We start from the raw sequence: 18,305 nt of genomic DNA, 5'->3' as shown, positions 1-18,305 counted from the left end.
CACAGGCCTCATTCTATCAGCATCTCCTAATATCTGCAGCTAGACACCCATAGCCCTCGACTGGGCCAACCACCTGGTAACCCCATTGACCATCGCATAGACTACCCCTCAGTATTAAGGATGGCCAAAGAGAGGAAATATAGCCTTCCACTGCATCAAGATATTCTTCCTTTAAAAAGTTAAAAACTTGCCAGAACACTTCAACCCATCAGGGATGTCAGTTCCTGATCAAGACAAACTTTCCATACGAAAACAGGAGAAAGTCAAACACCAAACCTAAAACACTCAACTGCAGATTCTTGATTATGGCACTACTTTTAGAGTTTTATATAGCGCGAACTAGACCCGAGAATTCGCGTATCAGAGCGCTTTACATGAGCACCAGATTCGTTACAGGTGAACACATTCATGTTTGATAGGCACAGGGAGATTAAAGGCCAGATGTAGGTAAATTCAATTTAGTGAGTCCTTAATAGCGATTTTTACCGAATCGATATTAAGGACTTGCTAAATTGAATGTAGGTAGGAATCGCTAAAATATTAGCGATTCCTTAATAACGATTCGCTAATTGAGATTCGTTAATAAGGAATACCTAGCTATTCATTCCTATGGGCTAGGAGGCCCATAGGAATGAATAGGAAGATATTCACTATTTGCGATTCGGTATTAAAGAATCGCAACTAGCGGGAGCTATTTCAAGGGTGCCAAAAGGACACCTTGTTGCACCCCTGAAATTTGAATGTGTGCACATGTAGCGCACATACATGCCCTAAGGGCATGAATGTGTGCCACATGGCACTTTTAAAAGCAAAAAAGTGTTTTTTTAAAGGAAATCGCTACTTACCACCAACTTGAAGTTGGTGGTAATTAGCGATTCCTTAAGGCTGAAGTGCACTTTTTTTAGTGCTACTTAGATTGCATTTAAGGAATCGCTATTTCAGATTCCTTAAATGCAATAGCAAAATAAGGAATCGCAATTTTGTGATTCCTTATTTTGCAAGTAGGTTTAAACTCACCTACATTGCTCTCAGCCAAATACCGGTCGGTAACGCAATGCAAATTTCTGCGTTACCGCTCAGTATTTGGCCACCTACATCTGGCCCCAAGTGATTTGCCCAGAATCACAGGATGATGAGCGTCGTTGCTGAGACATGAACCCGGTCCCCAGCTTCGAGGTTGACCGCTCTAGCCGTAAGGCTACATCCTCTCCCCTGTAAAAACCACCATCCGTGAGGTATACAGAAAATACTTAGTATCCTCTTTACTACTTTAATTAGTGAATTTACCTGCGATCCCTGAAGACATACCTTGTGCTCCTCTGCTGTTTCTTCTTCTGTGGCAGTTGCAGAATTTCTTCACCTTCAAATGATTAACACCCACATATACTCCTTGTACATGCTACTTTTGGCACCCACGGGTGCATTATGATCCGTAAACATCCACACACATACCCTGTGCTCTTCAGCAGCCTCCTCTATGGACTCTCGGGTGTCTTTTGATTCCCTGAACACCCACAGACACACCCTGTTCTCTTCTGCAGCCTCCTCAATGGCATACACAGGTAGGGTGACCAGAAGACTCCACCACACCAGGATACAACTTTTTTATTTCTGGGCTTTTGATATAACATATCAATGCATTTTGGGAGGTGGGCTGATTTTACTTGACCCTATTACTTCAACACACCCATGATATGCAATGGCAAAGTCCAGGAATGGAAAAGTGGTGTCCCAATGACACAGAGCCATCTGGTGACCCTACACAAAGGGTTGCTTGTGATCTCTGAACACTCAAGGACATTGCTTGTGCTCTTCGACTGCCCTCAGTTTTCACTGACATACCCTGTGCTCTTCACTTGTGGTTACAGAACACCCCCACACACACACCTTGTGCTCCTTTGCAGGTTCCTCAGTGGGGCTCAGTGTGATTGTGATCCATGAATACCCACAGATGTACCTTGTCTTCTTTTCCAGTTCCTTCTATGAGGCTCGCACAACCGGTAATCCCTAAAATCCGACTTAAATGCCTTGTATTCCTTTGTGGGACTCCCAGTGTGTCTTTCTTAGTGAACCCTGAACACCCACACACATACCTTCTGATCTGGACAGTCATCTCTAAGGAGTCCCACATGGTGCCTTAAATCCCTGAACACCCAGAAACACTGTATCTTCTGAGACTCCAGAGTGTATTCAAGTGTGAATCCTGAACACCCACACGCATAACTTGTGCTCTTCTGCAGCAGACTCTAAGGAGCACCTGAGTGACTTGTGACCTCTGAACACGAGCCCACATAGCTCGTGCTCTCGGGCTGCCTCCTTGATGGGGCTCACAGAGGGCTTTGTGATCCCTGAAATTCCACCAACATAACCTGTGATCTTCACTTGTAGTCCAAGAGCACCCACAAACACACACACACCTTGTACTCTTTAACAGGCTTTTCAATGGGGCTCACAGTGTGACCCCTGAATGCCCACAGACGTACCTTGTGCTCCTCTGCAGCCTCCTCTATAGGACTTGCTGCGTGAGTTTTATGCTCCTTGGACTCCCGGCAGACCAAACACATCATCCTCTGATCCTCTGCACAGAACAGCTTCAGTTTCTCATCATGTTTCTCACACAGATTCTCCTCCGGGGACTTCACTGGGGTCAGATGAAGCTGTTTTGCAATTTCCACCACGTTCCCCAGTTGCCTGTTGGGTCGGAGATTTTTCGCAGAAGATATTACCCTGCACTGTGGACAGGGGAAGTTTCCATCTCTTCCCTCCCAGCTCTGGGTGATGCAGGAGCGGCAGAAGTTATGTCCACAATCGATCATCACCGGGTCAGTGAAATATTCCAAACAGATGGAACAAGTGGCCTCTTCCTTGAGGCTCCCGAGCTGAGCTGCCGCCATATTCAGAACGAAAGTTTCAGTTTCCCTCTTTGCGGCAGTGGGTGTGTCTGTGCGTCTGCCTTTCTCTGTGTGCGCTGGGACTTCCGCGTTCATGTTACACTCCTCCCCGCAGCCTGTGCGTTTGACTCGAGGTCGCCTACTTTTCTCATCTCATATCGGCACTTGGCTTCGTTTTCAGATTCTGTGCCAGGAGCTGCCACCTAAATATGGATTTCTGTAAACTCCTCTGCATTATTTTTAATATGTCAAGTCTGCAGAGGTTAATTACAATAATCATTTAAGAATTGTACAGACAGCTTAAAAATAATTTTGAAGCAATGTCTTTATGAATTTGCTATTTGGATTTATGTGTCAAAGCCTGCCAATCGCCTGCTTTTGCTGCGAATTTCGAATTTGTACCCCCTTCATACAAATACTAGTCAGGCCAGTGTCAGGGGCGTAATACAGGCCCCCGCAGCCCACAGTAGATGTTTTCTGTTAAGCGAAGCTTGCACTGCTGCCACCGGTGATGACCAGTTTTGATTTGTTTAATCTGTTTATTGATTTTCACACATATACAAGAAGGCACATTATAAGCAAGTATAAGTGCAAGAAACGACTTTACTTTTACACAACAACTATAGTGAAAAATTGTTTAAAACACAATGCCACGTGAAACAATACGTGTTATACATTTAAACAATTCCAAATAGTAATATCCAATTATGTGGTAGTGCAATTGTGTTATTGCAGTCCATTGCCTTACAACACGTTTCGAGGGACAAACAGATGTTTCTGTTTTGCTATGGTAGGCAGAATTGTAACCTGTACAGCTGCTGCCTGTGATTAACTGTTCTGTGGGCGAGGGAAGCTTGCACTGCTAGTGCTGCACCTCTTCTGTGTGTGAGGCAAACTTGAACAGCTGTTGTATGTGCTGTAACAGTTCTATGTGTGAGGGAAGCTTGAACAACTGCTGTCTTGTGACTCGCTCCTGTCCCTCAGGCTGAGTGGTCGCTCCCCTGTGTCCCCTCGTGACACTCGGTATTGTTGTGCTGCTTTTAGCAAGATTTGTACCTGACTGCATTTACCTGCTGTGTGCCTGCCTGCCGAGCTGCTGTATTAGCTAATTAATTAATTAATCGTGCCGCTTTCACCGCACTCGGTAGCGTTGTACCGCTTTTGCCATTGTTTACTGCCTAATTGCATTAGCCTGCTGTGTGCCTGCCTGCCGAGTTGTTCCCTTAACTATTTAAATAATTAGAGTGCCGCTTTTCACTATATTTGCGCGCTCTGACTAGCGCGACGCTGTGCTCCCCCCTCCGCCTCCATTTTGTTGTTGTTTGTGATCCCTGGAGCCCGCCCCGCCTCCCAGCTGAGCAGCCCTCCCACAGACCTGATTAGCGCTGCAGAACCCTAGAGCGCCGTGACTCGCTCCTGTCCCTCAGGCTGAGTGGTCGCTCCCCTGTGTCCCCTCGTGACACTCGGTATCGTTGTGCTGCTTTTAGCAAGATTTGTACCTGACTGCATTTACCTGCTGTGTAACTGCCTGCCGAGCTGCTGTATTAGCTAATTAATTAATTAATCGTGCCGCTTTCACCGCACTCGGTAGCGTTGTACCGCTTTTGCCATTGTTTACTGCCTAATTGCATTAGCCTGCTGTGTGCCTGCCTGCCGAGTTGTTCCCTTAACTATTTAAATAATTAGAGTGCCGCTTTTCACTATATTTGCGCGCTCTGACTAGCGCGACGCTGTGCTCCCCCCTCCGCCTCCATTTTGTTGTTGTTTGTGATCCCTGGAGCCCGTCCCGCCTCCCAGCTGAGCAGCCCTCGCCCCTCCCCCTCCACTACCCATATATGACAGTAGTTCCCGCGCGCAGCGTTCACGCGCAGCGACCGCGCCCAACCCGCGCCAAAGGTGCGCCAAAGGTAAGCCCGTCTACGCCCGTCCGGGCCTGGACCGCGCCCAGCGCCAGACCCCCTGCCTCTCGCGCTGCCCAGCCCCCCCGCGTTACCTACGATGCCACCACCCTCCTAGCCCTCAACCCCGGTCGCGCCCCCAACTGCGTCCAAGCAGCTCCCGGACACACTCATGGACCTTTCTCCTGCCACTCCTGCAAATTCAGCGGCACCGACAACATCTCCGCCACGACTACACCACAGATTCCCGACCCCAACCACCTACAATGCATCCTTCTCAACACCCGCTCGGTCCACAGGCACGCCATTGACCTATGGAATCTACTAGACACCCTCTCTCCAGACGTCGCCTTCCTCACGGAAACATGGATGAATGCTTCCTCCGCTCCAGACATCACCATTGCCATCCCTGAAGACTACAAGATCACTCGCAAAGACCGCACCGACCACACAGGAGGAGGAATCGCTATCGTCCACAAGAAATCAATCCGCATCTCAACCAGCTCTGACGCCAACCTCGCCAACTCCGAACACCTTCACTTCCAGATCCACACCGACCCCAAAACCACACTCAGAGGCACCCTCCTCTACAGACCACCAGGACCCCGCGCTAAATTCAGTGAAGACATCACGGACTTCATCACCCCACACGCGCTCCCCTCCAAAGACTACATCCTTCTGGGAGACCTCAATTTTCACCTTGAGAAGATCAACGACCGCAACACCGCCACCCTCGTGGACAACCTCGCCAACCTCGGACTTAAACAACTAGTCACCTCCCCCACCCACATCGCAGGTCACACACTCGACCCCATCTTCACTTCCAGCAATCATGTCTCCTTCAGCCACACTACGGATCTCCTATGGACCGACCACAGCTGCGTCCACTTCACCTACAACAAGCCGAAACCCATCAACCACTCCCAACCTACCCTGCAAAGAAACTGGAACAAAATCACCACGGACCAAATCTCCGCTTCGCTCCTTCGAAACTCCCCAGCCCTCTCCTCTAACGCCAACGAAGCCGCCGCCAACCTCACCCTATGGTTATCCAACACCGCCGACACCTTAGCACCACTGAAAAAACGTCAAAGCAAACCTGGCAGCAAGAAGGCCTCATGGTTCAACGATGATCTTAAGAAATCCAAGAAACTCTGCCGCTCCCTTGAAAAAGCCTGGAAAAAAGACCCAACCACCAGCACCAAGGACGCCTTCAAAAGCGCCACCCGCACTCACCACCAACTGATCCGTAAAGCCAAGAAAACAGCATTCAAAGATCGACTTGACAACAACGCCCACAACAGCAAGGAACTTTTCAACATCGTCAAGGAATTTTCCAACCCCTCGGCCAACTCCAACGACATCACCCCCTCTCAAACCCTCTGCGACTCCCTAGCCTCTTTTTTCCACAACAAGATTGCAGACATCCACAACAGCTTTGACAACCAACCCGGAAACCAACCCACCATACCAGCTGCTGACCATCTTCCCCCCGTAAACACCCTTAACGCCTGGAACTCAATCTCCACTGAGGACACCATCCGCCTGATGAATTCCATCCACTCTGGATCCCCCACAGACCCATGCCCTCACCACATCTTCAACAAAGCAGACTCCGTCATAGCACCTCACCTCCGAGACGTCATCAATTGCTCCTTCAACTCCGCTACCTTCCCAGAAGACTGGAAACACGCCGAACTCACCGCCCTTCTGAAAAAACCAACAGCGGACCCCACCGAACTCAAAAACTACCGCCCCATCTCGCTCCTTCCATTCCCGGCAAAAGTCATCGAGAAAGCCGTCAACAACCAACTCGCCGCCTTCCTCGAAGCCAACAAATCCCTCGACCCCTCACAATCTGGCTTCCGAGCAAAACACAGCACCGAGACCGCCCTCATCGCAGCAACAGACGACATTCGAACTCTACTGGACAATGGAGACACAGTCGCCCTCATCCTCCTCGACCTCTCCGCAGCATTCGACACAGTCTGCCACAGCACCCTTCTACAACGCCTCAATAACATCGGAATCCAAGGAAAAGCACTTGAATGGATCACCTCGTTCCTCACCGGAAGAACCCAAAGAGTCCGCCTTCCTCCATTCAAGTCCGAGGCCTCTGAAGTCATCTGCGGCGTACCTCAAGGATCCTCACTCAGTCCCACCCTCTTCAACGTATACATGAGCCCCCTCGCGGCCATCGCACGCCAACACAACCTCAACATCATCTCTTACGCGGATGACACTCAACTGATCCTTTCTCTCACCAAGGACCCCTGCACCGCCAAAACTAACCTACACGAAGGAATGAAAAAAGTCGCCGAATGGATGAAACAAAGCCGTCTGAAACTGAACTCAGACAAAACAGAAGTCCTCATCCTAGGTACATCCCCCTCTGCCTGGGACGACTCCTGGTGGCCGGAAGCCCTCGGAAAAGCACCCATCCCGACAGACCACGCACGGAACCTTGGCGTCATCCTGGATTCTTCACTCTCAATGAACAGACAAGTCAGCGCCGTATCCTCATCCTGCTTCAACGTTCTTCGCATGCTCAGAAAAACATTCCGCTGGATCCCCTCCGAAACAAGGAAAACAGTCACCCACGCTCTGGTCACGAGCCGACTGGACTACGGAAACACCCTCTACGCAGGGACTACCGCTAAACTCCAGAAGAAACTCCAACGAATCCAAAACGCCTCAGCCAGGCTCATATTAGACATCCCACGTAACGAACACATCTCTGGTCACCTTAAAGACCTCCACTGGCTACCCGTCAATAAGAGGATCACTTTCCGACTGCTTACCCACGCACACAAATCACTCTACGACATCGGACCAGATTGCCTCAACTCTCGACTGTCCTTCTACACCCCCTCCCGCCAACTACGTTCTTCCAGCCAAGCCCTCGCCACTGTACCTCGCATCAACAAGACCACCATGGGAGGCGGATCCTTTTCATACCTGGCTGCTAAAACATGGAACTCACTCCCTGCTTACCTTCGCCTCACCCAGAACCACCTAGCGTTCAGAAAGCAGCTTAAAACGTGGATATTTGACAAATAATCCTCCTCCCCTTCCCAAGCGCCTTGAAACCCTCTGGGTATGTAGTGCGCTATACAAATTATTTGACTTGACTTGACTTGACTTGTCTGTGCCTGTTCTATGTATGAGGGAAGAAGATCTCCCCGAGCACTCACTAATCACAGTATTTAGATGTGTATACAAACAATCTTCTTGAATTCTCCCAATACCATTTGGCGTAGTTTACAAGAAGTACAAACAATTCCAATATCAGTTCATGAATCTTGGTGTTTCCAGAGATGCAGAAAAGTCTCTCTGAGAATATAAATTCATGCAGTCTGGACAGATGTATCCATACAATTGTCCTCTTTTCCAAAATCAGTTTATTGTTCTCTTCAGCACATGTATTCATATAACAAAGCAGCCAACACGTGTTTCGTCGTGCTCAAATATGGCAAAGCGACTTCATCAGGGCTGTGAATCAATGATAAAACGAAAGTAAATAACCTTTCTAATTGTTCAGAATAAAGAAGTCCCGTGCTCTTGAAAGGAAAGAAACAAGACCCTACTACTCAAGACACCGAATAATTTGGTGAGAAAGAGATATAAAGACCATCACCAAGATAAATCGTCAAAGTTAATATAGAAGGACGTTCACCTGTATTTCTAGTAGTTCAAAATCCAATCAAAATCCAATCTAATATCACAGTTTATACGGTTAGAATCAACCTGAAAATATATATATCTTCATTAGTATATATTCGCACAATACATCATCAAAATGCCACATATGGTTTATCCAATAGATGTACACTGTATATGAAAAAAAAAACTAATTATCCAAACTTGTACCTCTGGAAAACGATACCATTTTCATCTCTAAATGCTAGATTCCTATTCCTCACCCCTACGTCTTCACACAATACCCTACACCAGCTATTGAGTCAAATTACCAATCACGCAATTTAAAGATCATTGCAAATATATCCAGCCATTGCAATAAAGGAATAACTTCAAAGCCACATTCAACTCACCAAGACAGAATAATAATCTTTCGCTGTCCCAATATTTAAGGTTCCTCACGATATATGTGTATATATAGATATTCACCATCTATTATATCTGAAATAGCAACGATAAGTGACATGTACTATATACTTGTTCACACCAAGAAACAATGGTAATAAAAGAATAACTTTAGAGCCACAATCAACTCACCAAGACAGGGTAATAATCTTTCGCTGTCCCAATATTTTAAAGTTCCTCCCGATATGCGTGTGTATATTCACCAACTAATGTATCTGTAATAGCAACAATAACGCTGTTTTCGCAGAACGCCGGATACCATGTGGACTTTGGAAATATACGTCCTAGCACCTGAATTGGTGAGTCTATACGCTGACTTATCCCATGCATCTTTGTTTTTAAAATAATTCTTTATTACTTTTGTTTCATAATGTGTACAAAGATATTGTACATGTTACTTATTGTTGCTATTACAGATACATTAGTTGGTGAATATGAATAAACTGTGATATTAGATTGGATTTTGATTGGATTTTGAACTACTAGAAATACAGGTGAACGTCCTTCTATATTAACTTTGACGATTTATCTTGGTGATGGTCTTTATATATCTTTCTCACCAAATTATTCGGTGTCTTGAGTAGTAGGGTCTTGTTTCTTTCCTTTCAAGAGCACGGGACTTCTTTATTCTGAACAATTAGAAAGGTTATTTACTTTCGTTTTATCATTGATTCACAGCCCTGATGAAGTCGCTTTGCCATATTTGAGCACGACAAAACACGTGTTGGCTGCTTTGTTATATGAATACATGTGCTGAAGAGAACAATAAACTGATTTTGGAAAAGAGGACAATTGTATGGATACATCTGTCCAGACTGCATGAATTTATATTCTTTGAGAGACTTTTCTGCATCTCTGGAAACACCAAGATTTATGAACTGATATTGGAATTGTTTGTACTTCTTGTAAACTACGCCAAAGGGTATTGCGAGTATTCAAGAAGATTGTTTGTATACACATCTAAATACTGTGATTAGTGAGTGCTCGGGGAGATCTTCTTCTGTTAGGAGCCACGCAGTGGTTCAAGGGGGTGTTTATGGTAACCACATTCTCTCTCCTGGAAGCACCGCATCTTACTTTGAATATTCACTGCTATTGTTCCCCGTTTTGAGCGCCCATATTGTCTGTTGGTTACCAAAGTCCAAGGATATGTTTGAGGGAAGTTTGAACAGCTGTTGCCTGTGCTGTACTTGTTCTATGTGTGAGGGAAGCGTGAACAGCTGTTGTCTGTGCTGTACCAGTTCTATGTGTGAAGGAAGCTTTAACAGCTGTTGTATGTGCTGTATCTGTTCTATGTATGAGGGAAGCTTGAACAGCTGTTGTCTGTGCTGTACCTGTTCTATGTGTGAGGGAAGCTTGAACAGCTGTTGTCTGTGCTGTACCTGTTCTATGTGCGAGGGAAGCTTGAACAGCTGTTGTCTGTGCTGTACCTGTTCTATGTGTGAGGGAAGCTTGAACAGCTGTTGTCTGTGTTGTACCTGTTATATGTGTGAGTGAAGCTTGAACAGCTGTTGTCTGTGCTGTACCAGTTCTATGGGTGAGGGAAGCTTGAACAGCTGTTGTCTGTGCGGTACCTGTTCTATGTGTGAGGGAAGCTTGAACAGCTGTTGTCTGTGCTGTACCTGTTCTGTGTGTAAGGGAAGCTTGCACTGATGTAGCTTGTATTACACCTCTTCTGTGTGAAGGATGCTTGAGCTGCTGCTGCTTGTGATGCAACTCTTAGGTGTGTGGGGGAGCTTGCACATTTGTTGTCTGTACCGTACCCCTTGCGTGACAAGATTGTGCACTACTGTTGCTTTTGCTGCACCTGTTCTATGTGTAAGGGAAGTTTGCACTGCTGGTGTCTGTGATGCACCTCGTCTGTGTGAGGGAAGCTTGCACTAATGTTATCTGTGTTGTACCTGTTCTGTGTTAGAGGGTAGCTTGCACTGTTGTTGTCTGTGCTGTACCTCATGTGTGAGGAGGTCTTTCACTACTTTTGCTTGTACTGCATTTCTTTCTGTTAATCCGGTAGTTGTAAAGCATGAACTAATCAACCCTAAGGGTCTCAAGGCCCTGGGGGCCATTAGGACGATTAAGCAATCTATTGCACAGAGTCACATGGTGCTGGGCTGCGCTGCCGCCAGCGCGGGGTATCGAACCGGGAGCTCAGTGCTCAGGAGTCAGCTGCCCTGGCCGCTAAGCCGCATCTCATCCCTGTGTGACAGAAGCTTGCACTGTTTTTGTTTGTGCTGCACCTGTTCTGTGTGTAAGGGAAGCTTGCACTGCTGTTATCTGTGTTGTAACTTTTCGGTATACGCGGATACTTGAACGATTGCCGGTACTGCACCTGTTGAGAGGAACAATGAACAGCTATTGCTGTTGATGAACCTGTTCTGTGTGTGAGGGAAGCTTGAGCTGATGTCTCATGTGCTGCACCTCATGTGTGTGAGGGAAGCTCACACTGCTGCAGTCAGTGTTGTACTTGTTCTGTGTGAGAGGGTAGCTTGCACTGCTGTTGTCTGTACTGTACCTCTTGCTTGAGGAGCTCTTGCACTACCCTTGCTTGAACTGCGCCTCTTCTGTGTGTGACGAAAACTTCTACTGCTGCTGTCTGTGCAGCACCTCTTCTATGTGTAAGAGAAGCTTGCACCGTTGGTGTCTGTGATACACCTCTTCTGTGTGAGGGAAGCTTGAACTGCTATTATCTTTGTTGCACCTGTCCTGTGTTAGAGGATACTTGAACTGTTGTCTGTGCTGCACCTGTTGAGAGGAAGCGTGTACTGCTATTGCTGCTGATGAACCTGTTGTGTGTGTGAGGGAAACTTGCACTGCTCTTACTTGTGCTGTGCCTACCTTTTATGAGTGTGAGGAAGGATTTAGTCAACATTTTCATATTTAACTTTTTCTGCTGCATAGGTTATCACGTTCTCAAGTTCAAGCTGGAGCAGATTGAATATGCTTTGTGTCTCTGAAATCCCCCCTGAGTGTTCCCAAACGATGTGAGCATGTATGGTTGTGTCCTGACTGTTCCATACATAAGGGAAGTCTGCATTGTCACTGCTGCTAATGTACCCATTCTGTGTGTGAAGGAAGCTTGATCTGCCTGTACCTGTGTGACCCTGCACTGTGCCTGCTCACTGCATGAGAACTGCTGCTGTACCCAACCTCTGTGTGAAGAAAGCTTGTTATGTACCTGTGCCTGTATGATCCTGCACTATGCCTGCTCATTGTGTGAGAACTGGCGCTGCTACTGTTCCCATCCAGAGTGTGAAGGAAGCTTGATCAATGGTGAAAACCGACAATCAAACAGCGGAGGGGCAGGTAATAGGCTGCAATTAAGGAGAGGCACTGTTCACCTCTTCATCACTGCGCTGACATGCCGATGAGGCCAACCTTTTTTATTTGAGGGGTTTAATACAGGAACGCCCACGGGACGTTCACATAGGCACATTGACGCCTTATTACCTGAATCTAGGTACTATAGGAACATAGAGTGTCGCCATCTCTGATTCCGATTTTTATTCTTTTACACCTCTATCACGGTCCTGATGAAGCACAACGGGATCTATACTAGGAACCCATGTGGAAATTTGGCAGAGATCGCTGTTAGTATGAGCTGAACCCATTTTGTTTGTGGCGTCCATTTTAGTTAGTCACGTGTTTGCCATGTGCTTCCCCATCTTCGCTGTTGCCTGCTTCTCTATTACGCCTGAGTTATCATCTATAGTAAGCTCCTGCAGCACTGAGCATGTGCACTGCCCATGCTCACAGAGGCCTGTAGCTGCTAGGATGCACTGTTACGCACTGTCTGGCTATTTTAACTGATGTCAGCAACATTGTAACTCCTCCCACTCTGTTGACTAAACAATTCTCATATACGCTTGTATGGTTAAGTCCATTTGTGTGCACACTTGTACTGCCTCTTTTTGAACCTCCATGCTTACACTAAACTTACTGCAGTATAAAACGCCCATGGTTTCTGCACTCCATGGGCTGTCTCATACATTGCCTGAGGGTTATGTATCGATGTAGTTCCACTCATGAGTCCTACTAAACTATTTCTTTGATATTACAGCTTCCGTGCCAATCTCTTTTTTGTCGGTCTAAAGGACTAGGGCGCAAAGAAGGGCGAACCCCTGCACCGGTGAACCTCTGAAAAGGCTCATCCCCACAAATTGGTGTCTGCCACGTGGGGCTCATCAGCGACTCGGATGCCCAAAGGAGTGGTCTTGACGGAGGTTTGGAATCTCGCTAAGGATGTACACTGCATGAGGAGACCCTTGTCTTAGCAGGCCGAAGTGCTTTTCCGATTTTTCCGATTTGACACTCCAGGTGGTGTTGGTCTCTAACTGAGATCCCTTTGGCGTTCGTTTTACAATGACCATTTGGTTGATTCAGAGCTTGGCAGTTGGAGGCTGAAGACTTTTGTTTGGTAAGGTCGTTAGACATGACACTTTTTGATTTGCTTGGCCAAGATTCTGATTTGGTTTGAGTTAATATATAAATTGCAATTTATATAGGCAGACAATGTGGAGATTTTTCTCTAACTTGTGAATTCTTGAACGGTACTATATTTGCAATAAGTACTATTTTGTTATAATATATTTATTATAATATTTTTGGCTTGCCTGTTTCAAGTACCCTTCGAATGATGTGTTGCTTTCTTGGAGGTACCAATATGGATTTAGAACAAACTCAGCCGGCTCCCCCTGAGGGGACACCAAATAGGCACATGTACGTTAACATTTTTATTTCTTCCATAATGTATAGTACACTGTGGAATAAATACACTAGAAAGGATCCTGATTTAGGATGGTCAATAAATGGGTCATTTGATCTTAAAAAGATTCAGTATGTGGAACAATACGGGCCCGATTCACAGAACTAACTTAAGACAAAATCCTAAACTTACTACCATTTTGTTATTCACAGAAGGCACTTACTTATTTTGGTATTCACCGAAGGCACTTACTCATTTCAGTATTCACAGAATTTAGGAGTCCTAACTTTAGGACTCCTAAATGCCTTCTGTGAATACCGAAAGTCTTAAGGTTAGGATTTTTCTCAGTTTAGGAGTAGTAAAGTTAGGACTCCTAACTTTAGGACTTTCGGTATTCACAGAAGGCATTTAGGAGTCCTAAAGTTAACAGTTCTAACTTTATGACTCCCAAACTGAGAAAAATCCTAACTTTAAGACTTTCGGTATTCACAGAAGACATTTAGGAATCCTAAAGTTAGGAGTCCTAACTTTACTACTATCAGGGATATAGGAACTACACTACATGGTGCCCAACGGTTTGGTAAGGCACTAATTTAACGCTAGATACTGAAGTAACTCAGTTGTGCTTTTCTCAGAGACCCTTCACTAATAAAACTCCATAAGACATCCGGGGTGGGTAAGGGAAAATATCCGCCATAGCTGAGTAGGACGAAAATCCTATGTATTAGCTGTTTGGTTTGTTCAACGTTGAAGGATACAGTGTTGCAAAAATATTGTGCACCTTATCATTGTTCCCTTGAAACTTGCTCTGCAATTTTCATTAAACAATGCCAGACAGCGACGACACCACCGAAACCGGTGGAGCTGCTGGTGACAGCGCCACACCAGCTTTTAATCGTACAGAAACCGACAATGATGCTATAATCATCCCTCAAAATTTAAGGAGAACCATCGCTCTAAAACTTATAAAACATGGCCTAACACCAAGAGGTGGTAGAGCAGTTTTTGTGATAGAGGCACATGAATCTCACCAGAAAGAGGTAAAATACTCATGGATAGCATACCCTGAATCACATTCAGTAACGAAAATGTTTCACTTCTACAAAGAAGATGAGCCACCAGAGAAATATATTCCTTTTGAGGTTATTGAAATTCCACTCACATACCAGGAGCATGAGCTCTGGTTTAAAGGCGCCCTAAAACATTAAAATCACATTACCAGGCTCGGTCCAGCAACATGGCCTGTTTTAGCAGGTTACACACCTCATCCTGAAATCGAAGACATGACAGACGTAGATTTACTCACTCAACTCAAAGAGTTAATCAAAATCTACAGACAATTGGTCCAATATGTCATGCGGACTTTCACAGTCCAACCACCATTAGTTATTCCACAACAAACCTCTCACCAGGTGAATACACTAAAAATAACTCTGAAGACTTTACACGCAGTCATGGGTAAATTGCCCGCAAAACGTGAACAAATTCCATTCTAGATAGCTAAAAATCACTCAAATCGAAGCAGTATTTCCTGATACTAGCCCTTATGAGAAACACAGAATCTTAACGATCTGCTTGCCAATGGGGATCACACCACATCTGGAAGATTGCACCTCTTGGGGTACAGTCTTTGCTGCTATCTACACGAAAACACATGGTGTTCCGTCTATGGCGGTAATACCTGATGTCCTGAAACAAATTCAAAACGAATACGGGGCATAGCCTGCTCTGAATTTTGGTATGAAATTACTGAAAAACTACGACCAGGTCTCAACCATAATATCTAATATTACAGGAGAAGCAGCATCAGTGGCGATCCGCCAGAAATTAAGGGAATTTGATGTAACATAACAACAAGCACTACCAAGAATAATTGAAAAATCCTACGAAGAATTAGGCAGAGACAGTTTTGTTGGGAAACCAGTTAAACCACAACTGTCCCACAACTGTCTGAAAGTCCTGATAAGACGTTTCCTAAAACAAATCCTACCTCTTCTAAAAAGAAGTGGGAAAGTAGCAAACAGCATTCCAAAGAGAAGCATTCTCATTGCAGAGGTAGGTCTCCTCAAAAGGAGCCCTCTGAAAGGAGGTATAACCTCAAGAATAGGGATAATTTGAGAAAACCTGATAGATATCAAGATACTGATACACGTTCCTCTAGTACCTCTCAGATATCGTCACAGATATCCGAAAGAAGAGGACGGTCAGAAAACAAAGACGAACGTGTGAAGTCCAAAGACGATCAACACGTTCAGAAAAACAAACCAAAACCTCAATTTACCAAAAAGAAAGTAGCAGGTCTGAAGATCAGACATGCAGAGGATTCTGAGAACACAGTTAAAGAACGGAGTATGGGCTCAGACAATGTTGGACAGTGCAGCAGAAGTAACAATAGCTCGCCAGAACCTGAAGGGACTTCTGAAGACAGTTGACCTGAATGAAGTCATTCAAGTTGAAACTGCAAATACCAGGGTTAGTTCTCCATTAAGCATGGGCAAATTTTGCGAATCTGGCGTTCGCAAATTTTGCGAATTTGCGAACTCGCAATCCGCAAAATCCGCGAATTCTCGCGAATTTGCGGATTTTTTTTTGTGTTCGCAAGGGTTTCTGCTAGTTCGCGAGGATTTTGTACCAGTTCGCGATTGCGAACTTACTTGTCGGCACGCAATGGTCGCGACTATGTTGTTTCTACGTCTTGTTCATCATCACAGGTTCACAGCACCCTCTGTTTCAACACTGCCACCCTCTGTTTCACCCATGCCACCCTCTGGTTCATCATCATCACTGTAGATTATGGGGGGAAAAAGCAAGCACACCTGCCCTGCTTCAACTGACATGAATTAATTTGGGGTTGATTTATTAATGTGTCACTGTTTTGAAATTCCAGTCTGCACCTGCTCCCTTATCTGTAATTTGCTTTCTGTTGCAGTGCAATTTTTTTTTCCAGGACCTTTGTGGCCTACTTGTAGCTATTCTATGATGCGGCTGTGAGGGTCAGAGCAGGGTCATACAATTGTTGCAACTAGCAACTGAACTCTGGAGGGGCCCCAGTCAGGAAGCACTACAGGGAATGGTTACTAATGATGAATTTGAACTTTTGCACCTGCTGCTGAGTGTTTTCAGTTTAGCAAAACTCGTTTTTCTGCAGAACAGCAAATGTAATGCCAACAAACTTAGTTTATTTCTAATCCAAAAGTGATCCAAAGAAAGTCAAAAGGCCGCAAATCCAAAAAAGGGCAGGCAAATGTCAACCTGAGGAGTGGATTTCTTGTGCAGAATTGCAAATTTTGTAATTTCGCGAGTGCGAGATTGTTGCTGCCCGCCGCACCTACATGTTTGCAATTGCGAACTTACACCGCACGCCGCAAAATTGTATCACCAAGAAAAAAAAATCCGCTGCGTGCGAATTTGCGGATTTTTGGTAAATTCGCGAGCGCTCGCGGATTGCGAATTTGCCGAAAATCCGCAAGATCCGCGAGCGGCACGGATTTTCCGCCCATGCTTATTCTCCACATAGGTTATATGAAATAACACTCCGGATGGAGGGAGACATACCACGAAAAGTGAAAGCACTCTTGTAGGAGCGACTTTCTAAGGGTTATGATATACTTCTAGTAGAGCAGGATTGGCCACCAGAATTTATCTTGGAGTGCTCACATGGCGAAGACATCATTATGCCAGCTTTCTCCAACCATGTTCCAGTACATTTAAAATATACTTATGCCAGCAAATGGGCAGGTGCCCAAGCTCCAGCATTATACAAAAATCATGTAGGATGGGATGAGGACTCACCTCACCACAAAATCCAGTTAAAAAGTCAAACGACTGCACAAAGGCAGTACCCAGTTAAGCAATAAGCTAAAAAACAGGTCAGGGAGATCTTAGATCAACTTGAATACCAGGGGGTGATTGAAACATGCACCTCATCAATGAACAATCCTTTGTTTCCTGCCTCCAAACAAGACAATACATATCGTCTAGTTTTGGATTAGACACCTGAACTCTTGTTCTAAAACATTTGCATTGCAAAATGCACACAGTACAGCATTAATAAATAACATTGTGCGTAAAAAATATAAAACCACATTAGACATTTCAAGTGGTTTCTTTTGTCAAAACATTGCACCTGAAAGTAGGTATTTGACAGCTTTCTCAATAATGGGGACAGAGCGTCAATGTTGTCGACTCCCACAGGGGTTCAAGAACAGCCCTGGGTTATTCTCTGCAAGAGTAACAGAGTTACTGCAAATTTATGATGACGAGGCATTGTCATATGTCAATGACATCTATCTGACAGACGATGACCTGGATAGGCACTTGAACAGGGTGAACATCATTATATTGGGCTGAGAGCTATAAATTCAATTTCAAGAAATCAAGAATTGCCCATCTCAATATCCTTTTCCTAGGATAGGAACTTTCAAGTGAAGGCAAAAGCCTGGCAGCCAACTTTTTAGAAAAGTGTGCTCTGCTCCAACCTCCAAAAACGCTGAAAAACTTACATATAGATTCATCAAAGTCCCCTTTTGCGAGTCTGTATTAGCGATTGTTAAGGAATCGCTATTACTGACTCGCAAAACGGGATGCATGTAGAAATCGCAATATTTTTGTCGATTTCTACTGCTTCCTTATTTGCGAATCGCAAATAAGGATGCGATTTCCCATACATTCCTATGGGCCTAAAGACCCATAGGAATGAATGAGGAGCCA

General features: G+C 45.2%; 1 protein-coding gene across 2 annotated transcripts in view; it reads right to left on the bottom strand.

The window, feature by feature from the left end:
• The window catches only part of LOC147710252 (E3 ubiquitin-protein ligase TRIM39-like), a 65,157-nt gene extending 62,233 nt beyond the window's left edge, over nt 1-2,924 (bottom strand). For both annotated transcript variants that reach the window (XM_086920924.1, XM_086920925.1), the window contains exon 1: nt 2,484-2,924. In XM_086920924.1, coding sequence (XP_086777050.1) covers nt 2,484-2,894 — 411 coding nt within the window. In that variant the 5' untranslated portion in view covers nt 2,895-2,924. The remainder of the gene's footprint in view (nt 1-2,483) is intronic.
• Nucleotides 2,925-18,305: the final 15,381 nt, after the last annotated feature.

Source organism: Lissotriton vulgaris, chromosome 5 (genome assembly GCF_964263255.1).
Source record: "Lissotriton vulgaris chromosome 5, aLisVul1.2, whole genome shotgun sequence".
NCBI classification, from domain to species: Eukaryota; Metazoa; Chordata; class Amphibia; order Caudata; family Salamandridae; genus Lissotriton; species Lissotriton vulgaris.
The sequence above is the reverse complement of the archived record's forward strand: the minus strand, read 5'-3'. Positions and strand labels throughout refer to the sequence as shown.